This window comes from Passer domesticus, chromosome Z, assembly GCF_036417665.1.
Source record: "Passer domesticus isolate bPasDom1 chromosome Z, bPasDom1.hap1, whole genome shotgun sequence".
In the NCBI taxonomy this organism is placed as follows: Eukaryota; Metazoa; Chordata; class Aves; order Passeriformes; family Passeridae; genus Passer; species Passer domesticus.
Genome location: NC_087512.1, coordinates 44,746,465 through 44,769,180, shown reverse-complemented (window position 1 = coordinate 44,769,180; position 22,716 = coordinate 44,746,465). Strand labels below are relative to the sequence as shown.

At 44.0% G+C, this 22,716-nt stretch overlaps 1 protein-coding gene and 1 long non-coding RNA gene across 12 annotated transcripts in view; one reads left to right on the top strand and one right to left on the bottom strand.

Moving 5' to 3' along the window:
* Positions 1-22,716, bottom strand: part of PSD3 (pleckstrin and Sec7 domain containing 3) — a 115,011-nt gene that overhangs the window by 86,845 nt on the left and 5,450 nt on the right. For 4 of the 11 annotated variants that reach the window (XM_064403705.1, XM_064403714.1, XM_064403708.1 and 1 more), the window contains exons 1-5: positions 21,220-21,454; positions 16,764-16,820; positions 16,018-16,126; positions 2,001-3,066; positions 204-584 (exon numbers count right to left, since the gene is read on the bottom strand). In XM_064403705.1, coding sequence (XP_064259775.1) covers positions 204-584; positions 2,001-3,066; positions 16,018-16,126; positions 16,764-16,820; positions 21,220-21,300 — 1,694 coding nt within the window. In that variant the 5' untranslated portion in view covers positions 21,301-21,454. Of the gene's footprint in view, positions 1-203; positions 585-2,000; positions 3,067-6,742; positions 6,858-16,017; positions 16,127-16,763; positions 16,821-20,801; positions 20,949-21,097; positions 21,455-22,716 lie in introns of those variants that run through there. The other 7 variants (XM_064403706.1, XM_064403715.1, XM_064403713.1 and 4 more) reach the window with 7 other exon arrangements.
* LOC135289854 (uncharacterized) lies at positions 4,026-22,561 on the top strand. The gene is made up of 2 exons (XR_010352590.1): positions 4,026-6,285; positions 19,844-22,561. It is a non-coding gene; the product is annotated as an uncharacterized LOC135289854 (long non-coding RNA).

Here is a 22,716-nt window from a genome sequence, read left to right as displayed (position 1 = left end):
CTTCATAATGTAAATTGTCACTCTTATTATGAATGGCAGGTTTGGATGGCTCATTTCTCTCCTGCAGTCACCCTGGAAATTATCCTCTGGAGAAAATTAGAAGTGTTAAAAGAGGCAAAACTACACTCTGCGACAGTACACTGAAGTAAAGAGAAGTTGGGAAAAATCAGCAGGCACACAGAAAGCTCACCCACTACTTTTACCTTTCCAGACGAGGGACTTCTGTGACATCTCCTTTGAAGAGTGTTTCGCTTACATCCCTTAAGCCATTGGCAATGCCTTCACCACATCCCTTCACCTCCCTGTCAGGGACATCTGTCTGCCCCACGGCTGATGCCCTATCTAAAAACTGTCCACCCTCCTTCATGCGCTGCTGGATCATGGGAGTGAGTGGCATCTCAAAGCTGAAGTAGCTATCGGGCTCCGAGTACAATGTCTCCAGAGATTCCGCACTGTAGTACAAAGATGCATTGTCTAGGATGTTTTCAAACTGCGAGCTGTACAGATCAGTGGAGACATCAGAATGCCTCTGCCCAAGGAAATCTTCACATCCTCCTGTGGCGGTTTCCCCCTCCTCCACCATCCTGAAAATTAATGAAAAAACACTTTGTTTCAGTTTGGGGGCAAGGTTTAGACTTTGGGCAACCCTTCTCACCTTCCACCTTTCTGAACAGAAAGGTCAGTGCAGCTTTATGCAAGAGAGGGCACTGCAGGTAAAATGTTGGTTCCTCCTTGCACTACCTCTCTTTATGACTGGCATAATCTCCCTCTCCAGGGACATAGAAAGAAACAATTTTCTGGGTAAAAGAAGACGGCTGGGAGACATCCTCATATTATCTAACAGATCAGCTGCTTACATGCAAAAAATAAAAGCACACGCAATGTGTAAGATCTGTCCTAGCACCAGTCCCAATCCAGAGGCTGCACATATTGGAGATGTGTAACCAGACGGAGCCTCTGCCCCTGAAGGATAATTTGCTGTCTCTGCAGTCCTAGGACTGGGGTCTTCAGCAAAAAGCTGAAGGAAATCGCTCCAAAATGCAAAGGGAAGCACATGCAATTAAAAATATGGAGCCTGGGGAACCAGACAGAAGACTCAGCCTGCTGCTGACACAAGGAAAGGTATACCATCCCCCTGAAGAGTTTTCTTCTCTGCTGCACACAATACTGTGGGGCTCCTCAACATGCCAGAGGTGAGGGTAGCCAACCCAAATAATTCCAAGCACTAGCCAAAGCAAAACTCCACAGATAGAGAGGTGCAGAGGCAGGAAAGCCTCCCTTGTAGAGATGCTGTCTCAGCAGCACACAGCTCCAGCTCAAAGTGGACATAGTTTGCTCAGAGCGCACCAGTGGAACCCTTTGTTTTGTCAGAGATGTCCATCAGGAAAGAAAAACAAGCAAATCAGGATGCAAAGCAGCACACCATTCTTGCAATATGTACTGCTAAAATGATATAAACACAGATAGACAGATAAATAGATAGATAATATAGATAGATAGATAGATAGATAATATAGAAAGCACATATTGTAACATTTATCCTCCTGTGATCTACATGGCCCTGAATAAAATGTCTTTATTATCCAACCATTCAGAAGCTGTCACACTGTTTTTGCACAAACTGAATGAATCCAGAAAATCTGTTCAGGTGCGTATGGCCAGGCTTGCATGCCAACTGTATTTAATGACATGGCATGTCCAGATCCCAATTACACCTGCTACAGATGCTTCATCACTGTGCAAACAGCAAGACTTCTGATCTTTAAATTTCAAAATCTGAGATGGACTGTAAACTTCAGTAAGATGGTGTGAAGTGGCTTCAGTATCAACTTCAGGCACTAGCCAACCACTACTGTAAACCAGTACTGTAAACACTACACCACAGGCAGCAGACAAATATTTTCTGCTTCATATTACCTCCTAAACAGGTAGGCACAAGCCACAAGCCTAGACAAGAGAACCCCTGCCTGACTCCTGCTCCCCTCTTAGCACCAGCTCACCTGCCCTGGCCTCTTGCAAGCACAGTCATCTCCTCACCACAGTTCTTCCTGTCCTTCACAGAAACTTCATCCTTCCCGCTTTCTTCAAGCAGTGGTAGAGGAGTGGCTGCAGAAACAGCAGGTTCCAGCCTTGGGTCTTCACAGACCTCACTCCATGCACTGTCTGGCAAGGAAAGCAAGGCTGGGGAGACCATTGATGACACAGGGTGGCTGGATGTTTTGGTGAATACCTTCTTCTCCACAGACACAGAGTCCAGCAGTGAGTGCTTCTTTCTTCTCTGCTCCTCAGCTTTTTGCAGCCATAAGATCTCCACACCTTGAAATTCTACATGTTTACTCACAGCTGCCTCTTTACCAAGCCTTCTCTCGGTACCTGTTTGCATTTTGCCTTGATTGTACTCTGAAAACTCCTCAAAACGTGTCCCCCTCTCCACTCTGCTGACTGCTTCCAGGTTTGTCACAGATGACTTGTGACAGCTTGGTTCCTGAGCTGCGTGGACCTCCTCTGCTTTATTACTTATGGCTTGTGAGGATTCAGACTGCTTTTCTCCAGCCCGTACTGAAGCCAGATCTTTCTCTACGATCAAATACTTTTTTTCCTCAGCTGTTCGTTCAGATGGAAGAAGCATGTCTGAGAGTTTTTCTTGGCCTGCTGGAACTGGTTCTCTGGCTGCCTGCACATTTTGGCTGCCAGTAACACTCTTTTTTTCCATTTGCGTCTCTGAATCGAGAGAAGTATTTGCTCTTTCTTGCACCTTTGTTGCTTCTAGCTGTCGAGAGATTTTCATAATCTCTGGCAGATTACCCCTGGGTTGCAAACCTTCTTCTGGGGTGTGAAGCTGCACTGCCGCTGCATCAGGCCTCAAATTATCAGCAGGAGCTGCGCACTGAGGAACAGGCCTGACACGGTGGTGACTGTCCCGTCTTTCCGGACTGCGTGTTACAGGCTCGGCCTGGCACGTCGACAGAGCTGAGGGAGCTGGTCTGCTCGACTCTACAGTGCCATACTCTGGAAATTCATTGATGATGGTATGAGGAGGCAAACTGCTGCTTCCACGGCCACTACCTACAAAGTAAAAGAAGAGAGACCCTGGATTTATCTACTACACGCACAAAGCAAAAAGTTTGATCTCTCTCCCCGCCCGCTCCTTACAGAGCAAAAAACGCTCTCCCCTGAAGGGAAACTACTTCAGTTTAACTCACTTCTGCTCTCATACTACAGTTATCTAAAGTTGGTCCTTTTACATAGGAGTTTTTGGGCGGCCCTACTTTGGGAGTCTGCACTACCGAGGAAGGAATGCCAGAAATGTCTGCTACACTTCAGAAAAGGTCCCGATGGCACGTGAACAGTCTGAGGCCTCAGGCCAGGCCACAGGCCGGGTGTGCAGGCCTAAGAAAGCAGAGATTCAGATGTCTGACATTCATCCACAGCATGCACTACCCATGATGGTTTTACTTAAAAAAGAACTACACATAATTTGCACTTGTAAAGGTGAAACGCTGGGAAGATAATCAGCCACACCCCTTATGTTCTACAGCCTTGACAAAACTAATTGGCTAAATTACATAATAATTAATGAGCAATTAAACTTTCTGCCAGCACTACCCTCTTCCTTTAACAACTCAGGTAGCTGAAGGTCATGTTGCAGTGATGGATACATACCAAGCAATGCACATTTTCTACTGCAGCAAATACACTGCTGCAGAAAAACCTTGGTACCCCTCCCTTCCTTGAGCTTTTCCAACGATGTAAACAAAGCAGGAGCAAAAATGGGTGGTCCCATTTTCCAAGCTCCATGCACCCAGTGGCTCCCATTGTTTCGAGATAACAGAGAGCCATCTGTCCGAAGGGACCTCAGGGATCACATAATGACAGATAATTGCCCACCTTATATCACAGCCCAAGGAGGAACTGAGCTCTTGGGGGAAAAAAACCCGAAAACAACAATTAAAAAGCCAACCATCAACAACAGCATTTGTCACACTCCTTTGGGGGAAAAAAAAAAAAACAACAAAACAAAACAAAACAAAACAAAAAAACTAAAAAAAAAAAAACACCAAAAAAAAAAAAAACTGGCCTGGAGTGTAACAGTGTTTTAAATCAAACTGCAGGGTGGCCAGACCCAAACACCTACTTTGAAAAGCATCGAGGTGACAGCTCTGAAATCAGACACTAACTTGAAATTGAAGGGTTTGGTCCCAAGGTGCATCTCTAGGTGCAAAATGATCCCCATCTCTGCTCCAAGCAGGCCGGCCAAGGTCTGTTTCTGAGGCAGAAGCCATGTAGCTGGGGTTAATGGTAGGCTGAGTTCAAAGTGAAAGAGAGGCTAATCTAACACAAGTTCAGATGCGCATTAATGTGGCTACCTATGTGCCAGTGGCTTGTTAAGGTAAGCAAAAGCTGACACCTGCCAGTATATCCCAGTATATCTTGCCACAGGGAAAATACCACAAACTGGGTGTGGTGCTGGATCAAAGTGACAGTCTTGGACCCTGCCAAGCCTCAGAATCTTCCCCAGTGGGTTCTCCAAACGTCTCCATGCCATTGACTTAATCACTATATAATAAAAATTCAGCTTCATCCATATGACATGATTGCTGTTCAGGACAGTGACTAGACAAAGCAGGGACCTTTTCTGTGCGGCAAGGTCCCAGGTAGCCGTAAAGATTGCATCACCAGCCCATCTTCATGGCAAGGTTTCCAAAACACAGGTGTGGGGGCACCCACAGTGCTTTTCCTAAGTGTCTGAAGCAGCAGACAAACAGAGCCCTTTGCACACAACTCAGCCACGCAGTGCTTGCGTGCATCTCAAGCCCACACTTTTCACAGCACAGGCACTAGGCTGCCACTGTGGGACACTTTCACCAGACAGACTCACATATGACAGTGATGCTAAGTGGTAACAATGTCCCTACACCTGCACTAGAACAACCCCAGGCAAGCATCCCCAAGCTGCCTTCTCATCCTGCAATCCTTCTCTGATGCAGAAGCTCTAGTGCTTGCCGCTCTCAGCACAGACTAGAGAAGGGATTTCTTAGGAGAGGACTAGTAAGGGAGCATGTCACTATGGATGCTAACATAAACCCTTCTTGGTGGACACATCCACCCTCAAGCAATGCTTAGTATATGCCCTCAGCACTGTGGGACAGCACTTGGCCAGACCACTGCCCGGGCCACACTCTGGCTGCATTGCATGAAGAAAGGGAATACACAGTACACCAAGAGCTGGGACCCCCCATGCCTCACTCCAACCCACACATCCCGCCTTTTGGAAGGAAGCCCAGAGCATCAGTCCCGGCCTCCTGTGGGGCTGGGAGGCAGCCAACATGCTCTGCAGGCCAAGCCCCAACAAGGCACCGCACACAGATCCTGCCAAGGGGCCAGGCTCGTCTCTGCTAATTGCTATCTTAGCTTCTGAACCAACACGAGGAAAACAGAGGGGCCTTATTTCTTGTGGTGAATGCTAAATGCTCTGCTGTGCGTCCCCATCTGCCACTAACAGCCACTGCTGACAGTGGAAAGAAATCTTGAGCAAGTTTCTGATTTATTTCTCCTCCTGAACTTCATAGCAAGCCCATCAGACTCCAGAAGAGGTACACATACAGAGCGCATACCCACACGTGCAGGCACAGAGAGGTGTCCAAAGGTAGAGTGCTTACATGTACTCCCCTCTGCCACACCTGCAAGCTGTGTTCCATCTTGGCAAGAGAGTAGCGCTATCACAGTAGAAATGTAAAGCCTCTTCTAGGTGAGATGTCAGCAGCTGTCCTCTGGACGGACTGCTGCTGCTGCCGCTGCTGCTGCTGCTGCTGCTGTATACAAGCACAAGTCAGTGGGATTCTTGTCTTCATGCAGGAATATTGCCTAATTCTCTGTTTGATTGAAAAAACTTCCTACATGACATCAAAGCAGTGTTCTGTTGCCATTATGTTAGGTACCACCATGCACATGACTGCCAAGGTCTCTATTTTGTGAAGTAAATCACGACCAATCTGCCACTCTCCCAAAGTTGCAAAGCCTTTCTCTTTCATCAGAGAGCTATTTCAGGTACAGGAGCTTATAGGAGCTTGAGCTCTTTAAGGGAAACTCCTCCCTTATTCCCATCCACCACCACAGCATCATGTCTTGCTGCAGCTACTGGCATATCCTGTCTAACCCCATCCCCCAATATGACTGCAGTACAAACAAGGATAGAAAGACAACAACAAAATTTAAGGACTGCACTGAAGATGCGCAGGGAAAAAAATACCCATCACCAAACAAACAAAGGACATACACTTTCAGGTAACACAAATTTCTACTTTGCATTGAAGGTGGCTTCTTTCAACAAACGAAAAAAAAAAAAAAGAAAGAAAAAAAAGAAAGAAATGGATAAGGAAAAAGCTAAAATAGAAAGGGGGTAAGTGACTAGAAAACTGAGACTGGGCAAATATAACCTAACAGCATTTGGCAGCCTTTCTGATGACTAGACGTTGAAAGAATTAATGACTTAAATCAGGCATAGATATGATATTTCATAGGTAAATAACCATTCCATGTCAAGCAAACTTGTCTACAGCATAATAAAAGGAAATTCTAGGAAGCAAAACACAAGTTAAAAGCATAGACAGACATTTTGTTTACAGGTACATTTTAAAAAAGAATGGTGTGAGTGTCTCTCTCGATACAGTATATATATATATATATATATAATATAGCTCGAGAAATTAGATATATTTGCTTGAACAGTCTCCTTACTCACAGAGATTACTGTAGCTCCAGCAGTTACCCATTGGTCAAAGAAATAAAATGCAAAGATCATCAGTTTATCTATAGCGGTACCAGCTAATTCAATTGCTGCTGTTCTAGTCAACTGGAATCAAAATAGTTTCAAATTTCCTGGCAGCTGCTGCCCTGCACTGCACACAATGATGTAAATGGATGCTTTCTGAGTATTATGAAACTGATGGGGGAACTGCAGTCTCATTCAGTCTATCGCAGGAGCTAAGGAGTCCACCTTGGCAGCTTGCAGGGGGAAAAAAAATTTCCTCCAGCAAGGCTGCCTAACGGCATGCCAGGGATACGTCTGTGCTTAGCTGCCGTTTTTGTAACTGCATCCGTAAGGGGAGAATCGGGCAGAATGGCGATGCTGAGAGTCATATGCTGGTTTCGGAATGCAGGATGCTTTATGGCATTTCAGCATTAGTGAGCTGGAAGCATTCTCTAAGCAGCCCAGTCACCCTGCATTTTATGTCTCTGCAGCTCCTTGTGCCGATCAAAAGTAGCACGTGGGTGAGCTTGCAAGCAGCATCGTATCAGTTACACTTTCCTGGTATTCTTGCCACCATTTGTAAAAGGCAGATTAGGGCAAGTAAAAAACAATGTATGCATTAAGATGAGACAAATCTCTAGGCAACAGAGCTTAATGAACAAATCACAGGATTTATGGTATTGTATCGCTACTGGCAGAGAGGAGGGTTACACACATCTCCTTCTCCTGCACTCCATCATGTTACAATGTCTACAGTCACTAAAACTATTCCAATTGATAAAGCAGCCTGCCCCTGCTGAGATGGAGCAGCCGTCCCCTATAAAACGGGAGGGATGCTGCAGAGCCTCTGGCAGCCTCAGGAAGCAGCCCCTTTTCCAAATGATGTCATTCTCCATGCGATAGGTCCTGCCTGGCCAGAGTAGCCAAAGCCAGGGGATTAACATAATGCAAACACAGGGCTTTTGTAACTGGACTGCAAACATCCACACCGGACTGGGCACAGGATTTTCTGCAGCTTGCAGACACTCCAGGCTTTTGGGCAGTTTGCTTGCCCCAAAAAGGAGAAGCAGAGCCAGATCTTCATCCCGTTGAAAGTTACAGCAGCATTATGTAAAAACAACAAGTTGGTGGAAATGGGGAAGCTGAGTGAAAGTGAGAGGCAGAGGGAAGAGGTTGGGGAGAGTTGCCTAGAAATAAATCCTGGTGAAATGCCTCTGTGCCTTAGCAGACATGCAGGGAAGGTAAAAGAAAATAGAGTTATGGCAGAGCCCTTGCAGAAAAACTGACCATCTTGGCTGAGGTCCCTCACCCCAAAAAGAGACAACCAGAGGGACTCCCTGCTGTGGTCACTGGGAGGTTTGGCACAGAGCCCAACAGCATGCACAGGCTGTGTGTTCTTTACAGTCCATGCTTGAACAGCCAGACAGTGGTGTGACAGCCAGTGGCTCAGGGTTACCTAGAAATTAAACTAATTTGTTCAGGGAAAAAAAATAATCCCCTGCATGCATGCAGGGACAGTATGTTCCTCAGGAAATCATACACCCACAGCTTCCTGCATACTGGAAGAGATTCACTAAAAGATATTGCCCACCACTGCTCTTGTGTAGTTCCCTAAATTCTGGGGGTTTTGGGCTGCCAAAGACAGTGTTAGACAAAAGTTCAGTCTGCCATAGGACAGCCATGCCCATGCTAAGTAAATCTGTGATGAATCTCTCTGCTAGCCAGTGCTGAAGTCTGGTAGGATATGATGATGCTAAGTTGTCATTGGTTTGGAAAAGAGTGAGAAAAGCCACTAGGATAAGGACATAAATCCTGTGAATTTAGAAAGCAATGACCATTTAGAAAGCATGTAAAATACATGGGTCACTTTGTACCTCTCTGAGAGTTTGTGTGGATTTTTTTTTACAGCTGCACAAGTTCTAGCTCTATTACTGACGGAAAGCTTTATACAAGCAATGCTGTAACTTGGCTGCATCTTTTCCCCCACAGATTTTAACTAATTCCCAGTGGTAAACAGGGTTTGGGACCACTTGCATAACCCCAACTGCACTGAATTTAAGTGTCCTCCAAAGAGCCCTTTACCTTTTCCCTGGTTGCAAGAAGGATGGCACTTTGCTGCAGTCACTCACAGGCCTACAGCGAGCTCAAAACAGGACAAAGTCCAAAACTAACATGCAGCACGTGCTGAGAGGATTTAGTGTGAGGGATTATCCACTACAAATTGCTGTATGGGCCACAGATGGTCAGTGAGATAGCTCAGTCCCAAGAGTCATTAGCCTGGAAAGCAAAATGGTAGAGTGGAACAGCTGCTAGCATGAGCAGAAACAGGAGGGAAAATACAAAGGGAATATCTGGACTCCTTATCCTGCCATAAAAGTGCAAGTGGGCCTTAGAATATTTAATGCCCTTTTCTTCTTTGAAGTCCCACACTCTGGAATTATGTGGCTGTGAGAATCTCAAGTTTTCATTTAAGACTTATGTTTGGAGAAGTCTGAAACCCAAAATGTAAACAACAGATCCAGAAAGAATCTGAAATTTTCTATTTTTCTGCTGCTGTGATTTAGAAAGGAAGCAGCTAACAGATCTTCTAAGTGTAGATACACACAGTAATTAGCAAGAATTACTTCAAAAGCTCCATAAGAGCCTTCACCTGAAGAAAAAACTTCTGAAGCAGTGACAACTCACAGCTGCTTTGACACTTTCAGCATCTACGATTTTGCAGCCTCTCTAAATTGATTTATAATTAATGTTATATATTTAAAATATTGTATTTTTCAATAATCCTCTCAAAACCCTTAGAAAGTTGCTTCGAGCAAGCAAAAATGACCTTAAAAATCTTGTAAGCAGTGATTTGTAAGACTTGTAAGCAGTGATCTCAGAAACTCTGGATTGCTGTAGATCCAGAAACCAAGCACACCTGCAGAAAAGGATGTCCTTTACTACATTTCAGAGTTTGGGACCAGTTAACCAAGCTGGTCTTGGTTAACTGGTCCCAACTTGGTAGTCTTGCTAGGCAGTTCTTAAAGCACCCTAGGAGATGGATCTCAAGTTATGTGCCCAGCTAAAACAAAAATAGGACACAGAGGGACATGTGCCTCTCCCAGGCTCCAAGTGTTTGTTGCTAAAGGTGCCGTTGGACATTGCATAGTAACTTTTCAGCAAGCTCTCACAGTGAATGAGACTCCCTTCCTCCAGACACTGGATAGAGTTAAATAAACAACACAGGGATCTACGGCAGAAGGTACTTGTTAAACCAGTGAACTGTGAACAGGAAAAATACATGCTGTACTCTGTGTTACACTCTTTCAGTCCAATACCAGGCCAGACCTGCACCTACCCACATAATTTTATTTAAATGCCTTTGTGTGCAAATCAACAGCAAGTTAACATGCATCATTTCCTTCAGAAAGCTTCAGAAATGAAGCAAGGCTACAGCATAGTAGAGGGTTTGTGTTGGTGTTGCAGATCTCACCAGATGATGGGGCTGAGGCCGAGGAAGAAGGCCATAGTGACAGGTAAAAATTTATCTGTGTCCCACTGTACCTGTCTATAACAAGCTAAGTCAGCTGGCTGAGCCTCTCCTGTTGTGGCCACTGATCTGGACGCCCCATTTTCTATCTACCTGATGGAAGGGGACGACCTGACTGCCTCCAGGAAAGCGTTGCCGAGTCCTGCCAGCTTCAGCCGGATTCAGCCTGTGCCACGTGTGCTCAGAGCCTGATGTGGCCAGACACTGACAGACTGCCAGCATCACCAAGTCCCCAAATATTTGTGTGCTCACATCAGCATGGCTCTCAGCTTCAGCCAAAAGAGCACAGACAGGGAGACATCTACTGCCTTAACTCTGGCATTTCCTAACTTCTGAGTGCTTCATTCTGCACCTTTAAAAAACAATAAACAAACAGTACATGTTTTAATGATTATTTGTACTAAACTCTTGGCCTTCAAACAACTCTCTTGTTTAAAAAGTTGAGGATGTGGTAATCTCCTCCCTACAGCTGTAGGTTATGATAACTTTATCTATCCAGCTTTCAAGTGGAGGTCACAAGACATTCAATTTCCTCCTGTGGAGCAAGGGACTTAGGATAACGCCTTCTGCCCCCTTTAGTTTTCCTCCCCTCTGGACTGGAAACCCAGACATCCATCACACCATACCTGACAGCTCCTGAGCATGCCTCAGCTTCTCCCAGCCCCAGGAAGCAGGACTAAGAAATTCAAGGGAGATAGCACAACAGTTCCACCTCTGCAGCCAAGATGCAGACCATAATGGAGCCTGTCCTTCTGCACCAGCATTTATTTTTTCATGTGTACAATTCTCATCTGACAGCACTGTAAGAGCTTGCTGCTCTTCAGAGCACCCAAAATGACCTGCTTTACTCCATGTTGGAGTGAAAGAGGAGCACTCAGCATGGCCAGTGAACATGCTGGTGCCAAACTACTTCCTGTAGTGCACAAACTTCTAATACAGTACCTCTGGAGACTTAAATTTAAAAATTTAACCTTCTTTTTGCATCATTGCCAATCAGCAACACCAAACATTTGGGATATTTATGAGAAAACTATTGATTGCACATTATGATTTAAAAACTCCTGCAGGACTTCTCTATGTCAGAAAATGCAGTGAGACACTAGAAACAACAACAACAACAAAAAGAAGCTGATAAAGTAAAGTATGCAGAACAGGATGATGGAATTTTAATTATGTGGGAGAGGGTTACCAGAGCTCTGAGCTTTCTGTATTCCAGCCTTGTATGTGCGCCTGGTAGACGCTGCAGGACATCTGATGTGCCGATCCTTCACCATAATTCAGCAAAATTAATGTGAAAATCAGGCAGTCCTCCAGCCCTCAGAAAACACAGTTTTGTACCTCTTAAGGAAAACAGAGCTGCAAAGGAAGATACCAGACCAGGGAGCCCAGACTTACAGGATTGCCTGGAGATGGAAAGAGCAAGAGATGAAAATATGGCAAAGGGTGGTGCCTCAAAAAGGAAAACAACAGGGCTGGAGCACTGGCAAGACTACAGTCAGCAGTCAGGCTGTCATGAGAACAATGTAATGAGTGCTTGTGGTCTAAGAGCAGTTCCTGCAGTGAGGACCAGGAAGGTACCACTTCCATGCAATGCGAGGGGGATGCAGCAGAGCTGGACATGTGTGCCTTGAAGTAACAGAGCAAACAAGTGAGGCAGAATGTATGTCAGTGATGCTCACTTTACACAAAGATACTGTGATAATTTTCTTAAAGGTGTTTAAATCAGAAGCATAAGAACCCTGAAAAGGCTTTACTTGTACAAAATAGCAGCCATTGTGTCCTTCCTTTGCTCTTGAAAAAAGTTCTAGACATTCTAAAGCAAAAGCAATCATTTCTTCGATTTTAGTTCAGGAACAGGTATGTTTCATGGGTCAAAGTATGTGTTTGATTTTCCTTCACGTATCAGATCTGGCATTGTTTGACCCCTTGCAAAGGTGATTCAACACACATTGCCAGGAGAAAATAAGCTCTTTTTTTCAGAATTGATCTTTTGGCATTATTTTGGGGGTGGTTCTTACAATTTTTGCTGGCTTGAGCCTGCTAAGCAAACAGATGAGCACAAGAACTAGCATGACATAATCGGTGGCAGTATGTGTCTGGGACCATCTCTTTTGGCAGAAGCAAGATGTTAAATGAGCTCAGTTGCCTCATGACACCTCACTGAACACAAAACAGCAAGTGACAGGCTTTCCAAAAAGCTATTTGTTTCTCCAGGAATTCAAAACCAAGCTTCTTCCAGCAGCTGTTGGGAAAGACCAGATTTGCATAGCAACACAGGCAGTATTTGTACAGGGCCTTTTTGTGAAGGATGAGATTAAACCTCTGGTACACAGGAGGAAGGAAAGCTTTCTCCTCTCAAAAGCATCAGAGAAAAGACTGTTTATTAACCTTAAGAAGCTATTTTCTTCCTAACAACAGTCTTGGATTTATTTTCTCATATAACAGGAATTATTTGGCCTTCATGTTTATTTAAGGAATTATTTTGTAGTGTCCCCCACTTTTTTCCCCCAAGGAAGCACTTTTAAGACTAAGTAATGTAGCCATGACTTTTTTTTTTCCTTTTGGTATTTAAATGTATTAACGGCAAAGTCATAAAAATCAGGCTTGTAGCACAGCCAAGCCTGAAGAAAAGTCTGCTCAATAGAGATCACTGTTTCCACAGCAGTTTCCAGAGGAGGAATGTATGTTTCCACATACAACAAGCAGCCTTTTATGTCAGTGAGTCTGAGAAGAGGTCTTGTCCAACCCAGCTAAATTCAGTTTCTAAAAAACATTTTCTTTTGCTGGAAGGCAGAAGGCTGGGGTTTCGCCAAGGAAGGTAGCCAGGCTGTGCAGGGCCATGTGGACAAGTGTGGTGCATCCTCCCCGCTCCCTCAGTGGGAGGGGTCTGCAGGGAAATGTGTGGTCTTGAACCTTTCCACAACAGGAGGGTCCCGGGGGCTTGGACCTGCTTCTGCTCTGAGTAATGCATGGAGGGCAGGAGGATGGGCAATGGACAAGAGAGGAGAGGACCCAGACAAGAAGAATCATGCATTAAACACAAGAGCACATTAGGGCATCAGTAATCACAAACATCCCAGATAAAATCAGACTGAAGACAGCAAAAGAAAATGTTTTACATTTTCAGCTTTATTAGCATTTGAATATCGTTTGTGAAACACCTACTCTAAAGCCACCTAACTTTTTATTTCCACACCCCCCCCTCCACCCATTTTCTCATCTGAAAATGACCAGCAGCCTCAACCTGGAAGGTAAAAATCAGCACGGAGCTTATTAACAAAAGCTGCCATCTCCCACATGGGTAAACAGAAGTGTTTGCCACAGTCGTCCCCACTTATTGCTCTTTCTTTGTGAACTAGCTTGCCTGATGCAAGTGTTTTAGTACTCAGTCACATGTATAACCTCAGCAGCATCAGCAGGGCTATAGTAACATGGCTGTGGCTGAAAGGGAAAGGATAAACCAGAAGGCAGAAGTAATTAAGCTGTTCTGCAGCTTACATGCTACGTTCCGTTTCTGAGGCCAGCCATGGCACGGGTCAACTGCTTTAGGTTAGATAAATTAAAGTTCAGCCTAACTGCCCACAGTGACAAGTTGTTTCTTGATCAAGTTTAAACACCAACATTTCTCCTGGCCCTGCCCCTGTCACTCATTTGCTTGAAATATTTCATACTTTGACCCCTAAAAAGCACGTCTTCTTTCTTTTAAAGGAAACTTCAGAAAGTAGCATGTTTATTTGGATTTTTGGTGGTGTTTTCTCCCTTCCCATCTAACACATAGAAGAACAGAAAGACTTTCAAGAATAGCTGCTTCCCCCAAAAGCATATGTCATGACATATTTGACATATATCAAATCAAAAAAACCATGATTTGATGTACAAAAGCCCTGAGTTTGCACTACTGTCTCCTCAGTCACCCTGTCCTCATTCACCTCCAGTAAACAAGCACTTAAAAGCAGAAGAAAAAACTAGAAGGGGCAGAACCACTCTTATTTATCCATGGCAGTCAAACAACTTGTAAAAGAGAAGGAGGAGGAGGAGGAGGAGGAGGATGCATTTGTCTGTGACAGCATGAGGCCAGTCTGGGTAAGCACAATGTCACCCAGTTTTTGGGTACAATTCACAAATGTTGTATGTTAACCATTGTTAAATATTCACAAACCCTCCTGTGAAGGTCCCTTGAAATCACTCCCATTTTGCTAACTGTTAGCTTCTAATGGCAGTTTCTCATTAATAAAGGAACAGGAGAAGATCCAGAAAAAAGGTAAGAAGGAGATCCAGAAACAAGGCAAGCACAGGAAAAATACAGAGAATTAGACACATAAGTCAATATATGTGGCTTACTCTTTGCTACCCTTTATTTTAGAGCTCAGTACTTAGCTTGGAATACCCGTCATATTTGATAATTGTTTTGGCTGGTAATAACAATAGATTCACTTGGATTTATTAGACACAGTATACTTTATTTAATACCAGTCTCTGGATTTGTACCAATGCCTGCTGACAGTGCTCTCACACTGTGTCTTTCCAAGCAAGAAATGAGGTCATCATGATTCCTGTAATAAAGTGATAAACATTTTGTGGCAATTTGGAAGAGTTTTTAAAATTCCTAAATGAGGTCCTCTTGGTTTGGTTTTTTTTGAGGCTTCTTTTCTCTTTTTGGAAATTTGGGTTTTTTTCCACTTTGCAATAAGGATTTCCCAGGCAGATGATCAAACTGATAAAATGATGATAAAATCCAGGAAGAAACTCAAGTTCTGATTCTTTATTCCTTTATTATTATTATTATTGTTGTTGTTATTATCATTATCAATTTTTTTTTCCTTGCTGAAGTTGAGGCGCATACACAGTTTGTTTCTGAGCAAAATGCTGCCCTTTTCTGGCAAGAAGAGAATCTTGTTTAATTAAGTGACATTCCAGAAAGTTTGCAATTAGAAAGGATCAAGGTACAAAGAGAACAGCCTGAGGAAATGCTTTTTCAAAGAGGACAGGGCTTATTGATAATTTTGACAAGGCAAGAGGAATAGCTACAATAACTACATTTATTTTCTTCTAAGCTTGGGCTCTTAAAAGGTAGAAAATGGCCTATACTTACAAGAAGACAACAGGAACAAGACAGATCCTTAGGCATAACATTAGATATTGCACCTGGATAACTGGAATCACTGACTCCAGAGGGCAGAGCAGTTTGGGTACCACCTCAAGTATCTGAATTAAAATCTCACCTACCTCTACCTGTAGGAGGACCACAAAGTGCATTTCTGGAAGGATCTCCAGGCAGAAATGTTTCAGCATCTGCAATTGCAGAACTTGTGGCTGAACAACTCCACTGGAGAAAAGTGCAGGGACTCCCTCCACCAATACGTCTCTAGCACATGAGTCCCTGCTGTCACATCATGGTGGCCCAGAGGAGCCAAAAAGAAAGGCAGGGGTGTAAGACAGGGAACCACTGTCATTTTCTGGGGCCAAACCAGGATCCTATGGTCTGGTACTTGTGAAGGGCAGCATAGCACAGTGAGTGAGCCTCATGGGGTCATTAAAGGAGAAGCTTCTGCAAAACTTTCTTGAGTAGCTTAAGGGGGTTTTTTTTAGTGTGGGGTTTTTTTTGTTGTTTTTGTTTTTTGGGTTTTTTTGGGTTTTTTTGGGTTTTTTTGTTTTGTTTTGTTTTTTGTTTGTTGTCGTGGGTTTTTGGTTTGGGGTTTTTTTTTTTGTTTACACAATAGTAATAAATAGAACTTACCCATTCCTGAAGGCTTCTCTTCTTCCAAGCCAAACAAAAATTCATATTTGGCCTTGGCAACATTCTGGGCATGAGCTGATATGTCATTATCCCGCACAAGTGTTTCTGCCTAGAGTAAAAATAAACAAAGCTTATATACCTTTTAGTGAAAAAACAGCAGAAGGAACATGAAATCCCTTCAGGCAGCATTTTTAAAGTATTAATTTCACTCTGTCACCACCAAGATCATACAGAGTAGACATGGGCCAACTCAGAGTACTTTTGAAGAACTCACCCATCTGTCACGGAACCCAAGAAATTCAGTACTAAGAACAAAGACCTTACAGAGACGTGAGAGCACCCAGCCACTCTTTACACACTCTTCAGCCAGCACCTTAACCACTGAAAGGCCAGCAGCAGTGGCCAACTATCTCAATAATACTGGTTAGGGTTAAAAATATCAAGGGAATAGTATCAGAAATAGCAAATTTGAGTATACATGTCATAAAACTGGAACTCATGGGAAAACCATAAATGGGGCAGGCTGTCTCTTTGAAAAGATAGTGGGGTAGAGAAAGTGAGGAGCAAGGACTACAATAAGGATGATTAAAAAGGGGAAGAAGGTAAAGGTATGCAAACATGTACTTAGATGGGAGTACTGTCTAAGGGTCCCTGTTGGGCGGCCCATGCATGACCATCACTGTCTAGGTCAGGACAAGAGCCCAACTTGGTTTTACAACCATACCACACAAGTCAAACCTGCTTACCTGGCCTGGAGGCAGGGAGGAGACACAGGGTGGTGAGCCCAGTGAGCAGGGGAACACCTGGAGGGGTGAATGGACAGACGGACTGAGCAACCTATTCTACCCAGGCCTGGCCCCCCCAGCACCTTCCCACTGCTCCTTTCTTGTAAGAAACACTTTGACAGAGTAAAGCTCCAGTTTCTCAGAAGAGAGAAAGGCTACAGGACTAAGATCAAAATACTTTTCTAAAGAGGTAGGAACAAAACAAATCTCTAAGATAAAGCACACGCCAGCAATAAACTGTAGTGCAAAAACTATCTAGAGTCAGCATTAAGTTTCTTCCCAGCTGGGCAAGATGGAGCCCGTAATTCTTCTGTTTGAAGTGACAGATAAAATAAATCACTAACTCTATAAATTCTTCTCTCATATGAGGCAGTCAATTGCTCTGGCATAGCAAGCCATGGCATGGTTTACACTGGTGAAAGCATTACCTTACAAAAACACTCTTTTAAAAAAAAAAAAGTTAAATGGAATATTCTGCCCCCCCCAGGAGAACAATAACTTTTAAGCATTTCTATCAAATATCTCGGGATAAGTGTCAGATACAAACAGAAATTCAAAGTACAAGGGACACATAATTCACAGGAACACATAGTCACAGCTCTTTAATCAGAGATGGATAGAACCACAAATCCATATATTCCTCCTAGGCCATCTGTCCAACAATTGTATTTTCTTCCAGGAGCACACTGACAAATAGTTATCCTGTCCTATGCTCTAGAATGGTTTTGCTCCAGGCTCCCCTGGCCTTTTACACCCATTTCTTCTCCTACCTTTCTGCACTGTGCCTGTTCTGCAAGCTTTAGTCCAACACCACTCTGCCCTAAGTCAACAGCAGATCTTACACAGGGGTCTTGGACTAATTTATTTACTATTCACTAGACATTCACTAGTCCAACTACTCAGCACTAGGGATTCCAGTACATTGATGCACGTGCTAACACCAGCCTACCCAATCTTTTGGTAAAGATGTGATGGAACAGATAAAGGGATTCCTATCATAAAAACAGCTATCACAACCATGACAAAATGAGCTTGGAAGAAATCACCATGCCTGTCCTGCCCTTACAGGCCTGCATTCATTCACTGGCACGGAGGCAGGAAGGGCTAGAAAAGGAATAGCTGGAGCCAGACACAGGAGAAGGCTCTTTGTCTGCAACAGCTTAGACAGGAGTACCTTACACATCCAGACAAAAATTCAGCCTACTCAGATGGATGTGAAAGGATGGGATGGCTAACAACTAGCTGGTGCCAAATCCCAGTGACAGATAAATGAAATGGAAAACAAAATGAACAGAACAGTCCAGTTCCTGAGCAGTAAAGAATTTCTGATCTATACCCCTCTGGGACACAGCTTCTCCATCCCTCAGCCTTGCTCTTTGAGATTTCACAGACATCTGCTACACTGAGTATCCCTGCCAGCAAACACATGTTCCAAGGATCTCTATTTCCAAGGATCTCTACCTTACAGTAAAGCAAAGAAGAAAGCTTACAGCACCTTCTACATCATGCAGTAACAGTCACAAGTAAATTGTAAAATTAATAGGGTTTCAGTGTATAGGCCATGATTTATCAGAGTTAAGTGCCTAAACAGAGGCTGCACGATCTTAGTCTTTGTATCTGAAAGGGGTAACTTGATTGTCAGAAGTGCTCAATGCTGCTGATGAAAATTACAGATACTGGCTTGTGTATGGGAACAGCTGTATTTAACATCTATTCAGGTTGTCAGAGCACTAAAAGGATGTATAAAGAAAGTTCACATCCAGGCTTAAAGGTTAGTTATTCATATTTCATCCAAACAAGACATATTAAAAAAGAATGCAAAAGCAGGAAAGAATGAGGATGTTCTGAGGTCAGCACTAATTTTTAAGACTATTGCTTTACCAATGTCCAAATCAAGAGACAACATGTGTTCTCCTTTCCTTCTTTCAATCTACCACTCACCCAAGCTTTGCAGGAGTCAAAATGCCCTGAAACGAGGAGCCCAGAAATGGGCTGGACAAATATTCATGGTGCTTTCAAGCTGCATTAGCAAAGATTAAATACAAGCAAGACTGAAAGGGATAGAAAACTCCTGCTTAAGCCTTCTCTCTCAGGTCAAGGGCAAAGAAATCTGCATCCAGGTCAGCCATTTCATAATTGCTTCCCTCAGAGGGCTTTAACCACCACCTTTGAAGCATATCTCTCTGTCACTGCCGGAGAGGCTGACACTTAAGAACACCAATCCCCTTAAATCAACCCAGCTGTACATACATTTCTCATGAGCCATATACATATTATTTTCCAGTCAAGTGATGCTCTGGGCAGAGAGGCAGCAAGCTCCTACCCAATGGAGCATCATTCTTGCAGTGCTTTCTGCCTGTTTGAACATGTTTGATAAAGCCTACTTCTCTAGAACATAGCTCTTGGTCAAGAGTTAGGAAGGCTGCATTTCCCTCTCAGTGAATTTTAGATAACATTTATGATGCTGCATTAGTTTGCATTTGGCAGTCCTCACCCCTCAGACCTCCTGGCAACACACTGGACCGGTTTCTATTGACCTCACGCAAGGCATTGATTGGCATGGGTCAACAGAGGTCCTACCTTGCTGACCTTCTGTTTCATGCTTAGGGAGCAGAGAGATTCTTTAGGATAAGCCCGTAGTGCCTGTGGTGGTTTCAGGCCAGCACAGGAATGAAGCTGCTGAATCCGTGTCTCAGCACTGACCTGAACAGCAGCAGGATGCTAAGACCACAGGGTACCTGCTTCTCCAGCAGGAGCTGCCAGGGACAGGTAAGTCAGCCCAGCAAGTCTGGATGTGCAAATGGAGCAGCAGGTCAGTATCCGCAAGGAGAAACTGTTTCCACAATTCACCCTTGAGAGGTGTCTTTAACTCCAGAAGAGAGCTGGTTGCTGCCTTTCCTGAAGCACAGTTTCGCTCTCTGGATGAATTTCATTTCAAATGGTAAGCTCCCCTCAAACTGCCCTCCAAAAATCCCAGTGGTTTTTAGATAGGTATAGCGAGTCATAAAAAGCTGAAGAAAATGCTTCTCCTTTCTCCACAGAAGAAAAGCACCAAAGCATCCCCTTTTGACTTTCACTGACATTCTGGTTGGGACCTTTTTTTGGGAACAACTGGTTTTGTCTTGGGGCCTTTTTTATCACACAGTCTTCGGGTAAATGTTTCCTCCTAAGTTGTCTGAAACCAAGACACATACCTACATGTCAAAGAGCTTTAAGTGAAGAATATCAAACTCTTGCTATCTCACCACCATTTTCAGCTAAGCTGACAGGAGAGCTGGGCTTTGTCTCAGTGGAAGGGGATAACACGGTCCACAGCTGCTGGGACAAGCAATGGGTCAGTCTGAGCACAAAGAACCAGTGTGAACCCGTGCCTCCTGAAGCAATCACACTTAAGGTCATATATTTTCTTTGAAAATGTCTAATAAGGAGGAAGTTTTCAAAGAAGCACATAATTAAATGGCAACTTCCAGTCTGGAATTTTTCAGACTCCCTGAGAGGACAGATGCTGTTAAGACAGACTCACTCCTTGCAGAAGACCTGGGAAAAGAGTGCAAGAGAAAAAGCAGAACAGGATGGGTGCTCAAATATGAGTCTTCAGAGAGCAAGAATCAGCCAAAATTCTGGACAGCAAGAGACCACTAAGGGAAAACATCAGCAGGAAGGGACCTAAGGACTGTTCATGAAGAACTGTTAGCCAGGACAGAGAGGTGAAAGCATTCTCAGGCATGTCTCCACAGCTAAGCCGTATCATGAGGAAGCCGCAGTTTTACATGCTTTCGCATGTGCACAGCTCTGTTTCCCTGAGCTTCCTGCCTTCCCCCTCAGCCATACCACCACTGGATGTCGGGTCCCTGACAGCAGGCAACAGCCCCTACACTGGAGCGACTTTTGGAGGTTTTATTGAGGCTACTGGGGAAATGCTGCAGTATTCCAAGAAAGGAGAAAAAAAGCCTTGAAGAATGCCTGTAAAGTATGTCAGTCTACTATGGAGACCTTCACCTGGACCATTTCTAGTCCCAGGCTGTGCTTGGTCCATTCTCATTGCTTCACCAACATCCCTAGCAGCAAAAAACTGCCTGCCAGCAGCCTATCAAATACTCCAATAGAGTGACTTTATGCTCTCAGCAGGAATGATGGACAGATGGTTCCCACAGAATTTAAAACCTTCTCCAGCAAGCTGCAATGTCATGGGCAAGTCTTTACAGAATCCTGCATTGAGAGCTCTGCCTCTGCTGTCACATCATCCATGAGTGGCCAAGAGCTCAGCAAGCTTCACTGTTTTTGACAGGTCATACCAATTGTTCTGAAAAGACTATGCCTGTTGAGCTTGTCTTAAATCACTTTCCTAAGTAACAGGATTAAATGCAGAAAGCTGGCATTAAAATAAACTTGCTAACTGGTAAACCTAGTGCCCCACCATCACAGAAAGAGTGTGGGTGCTCACAGTAAGACCACTGGGTAGGCAAGGGTTGTACTGTTTAATTCCATGTGACCTCATAGACCATAGCTGTGTTTTCCTTATACCTGCCCACACTAATACACGTTTGCAATTCGTGCATTAAAGCATTAGTAAAACAGATTAAAAATGCAAAAGAACAGGACCTTTGCATGGCTTAATCTCAGCCAGAGCTGCTAAAACTTAATGCTAGCCAAGATTTTGAATGAGAAGAAATCTAAGCCTGGGTTTTAAACTAATTCCTAACTATCAAGAGTTGCAGGGACATGTATAGAAAGCTACAAGGTGGGGAGGAAAGAATGGGCTTGTGTGAGAGCACTGAATACAGCAGAGAAGTCAGGGTTTTAGAGAGTCTCACATAAGACTATCAGCTACAAGGCAACTGAGAGATGTGGCAGAGGTGCTTACAGTGATAAGGGGTCTGAAAAAAACAAAGAACAATCAGTAATTCAGCACCTTTATTTTTTAATGCAACAGCCAGAAGACAACAGAAGGTATTGGGAGTCAGCACCACACCAAAGAGGACAGTTTGTAGGCAAAATCACCAACCACCTTGCAAAGCAATCTCACAGAAACCAAAATACTGAGGTACCTGACAAGGAGGGTGAACAAGCTCAAGGGATACAAATCCCTAACAATATAGAAATCACATCCTTCTCATGAATCTCTAAGCTGACCTCTTCCTGGGCATCTGCTGACCTCCATGACCATATGCTCCTGGGCTAAAGCAGCCTTGAATTCAAACCAGTGCAGAGAGTCACTACTACCTGCTCACAAGGCTTTGGCATGGCTATGGACTGGAGAGGCCTCAGGTTTGGTACCATCCAGCCAGCTCCTCTTGAGTCCTCACCACAACACTCTACACAGCTTACCCCAGGGATTCACCAAAAGGCACCAGGGCACTGCAGGCTTCCTATACCACTATTCCCAGCACTACAGGATTTGTTTACTATGAGCAGCCTTTCAGGAAGCAGTCAGGCTGGAGAGAACAAAACTGAAAGAGTGCAGATACTACCAAAGCTGCTCTCCCTGCACAAAGGCAGACTTCACAGAAGTTCAGTATCTAAAGAGAGGCTCAGCTCAGAAATGAAGGAAAAGACTTTCTGCTTAGGAGAAAACCTTGGAACAGCGACCAAAAAACCTCAAATGAATGCCTTAGCAGCAGTATCAAGCAGGTAAAATTTGTTTCCAGTCTATTATGCAAAGGCTGACGCTGTCTGAGCTGTAACTGCATGGCTTTGAACAGCATATTAATTCAAAGTCTGTATGATTACACTTTACCATTAAAGGTCACTCAGCATTATGTATTTGTCAAGTCAGTGATTTTTGATGCATGCTGTATGGACCTTTGGATATCTACGCATTATTTCTAAGGTATGTGCAAGAATCAAAACAAGTGCTCTGAGAAGAAGACTCACTCCCTGAACCACTGTGGTCTTAGACATAACACATAGAGAT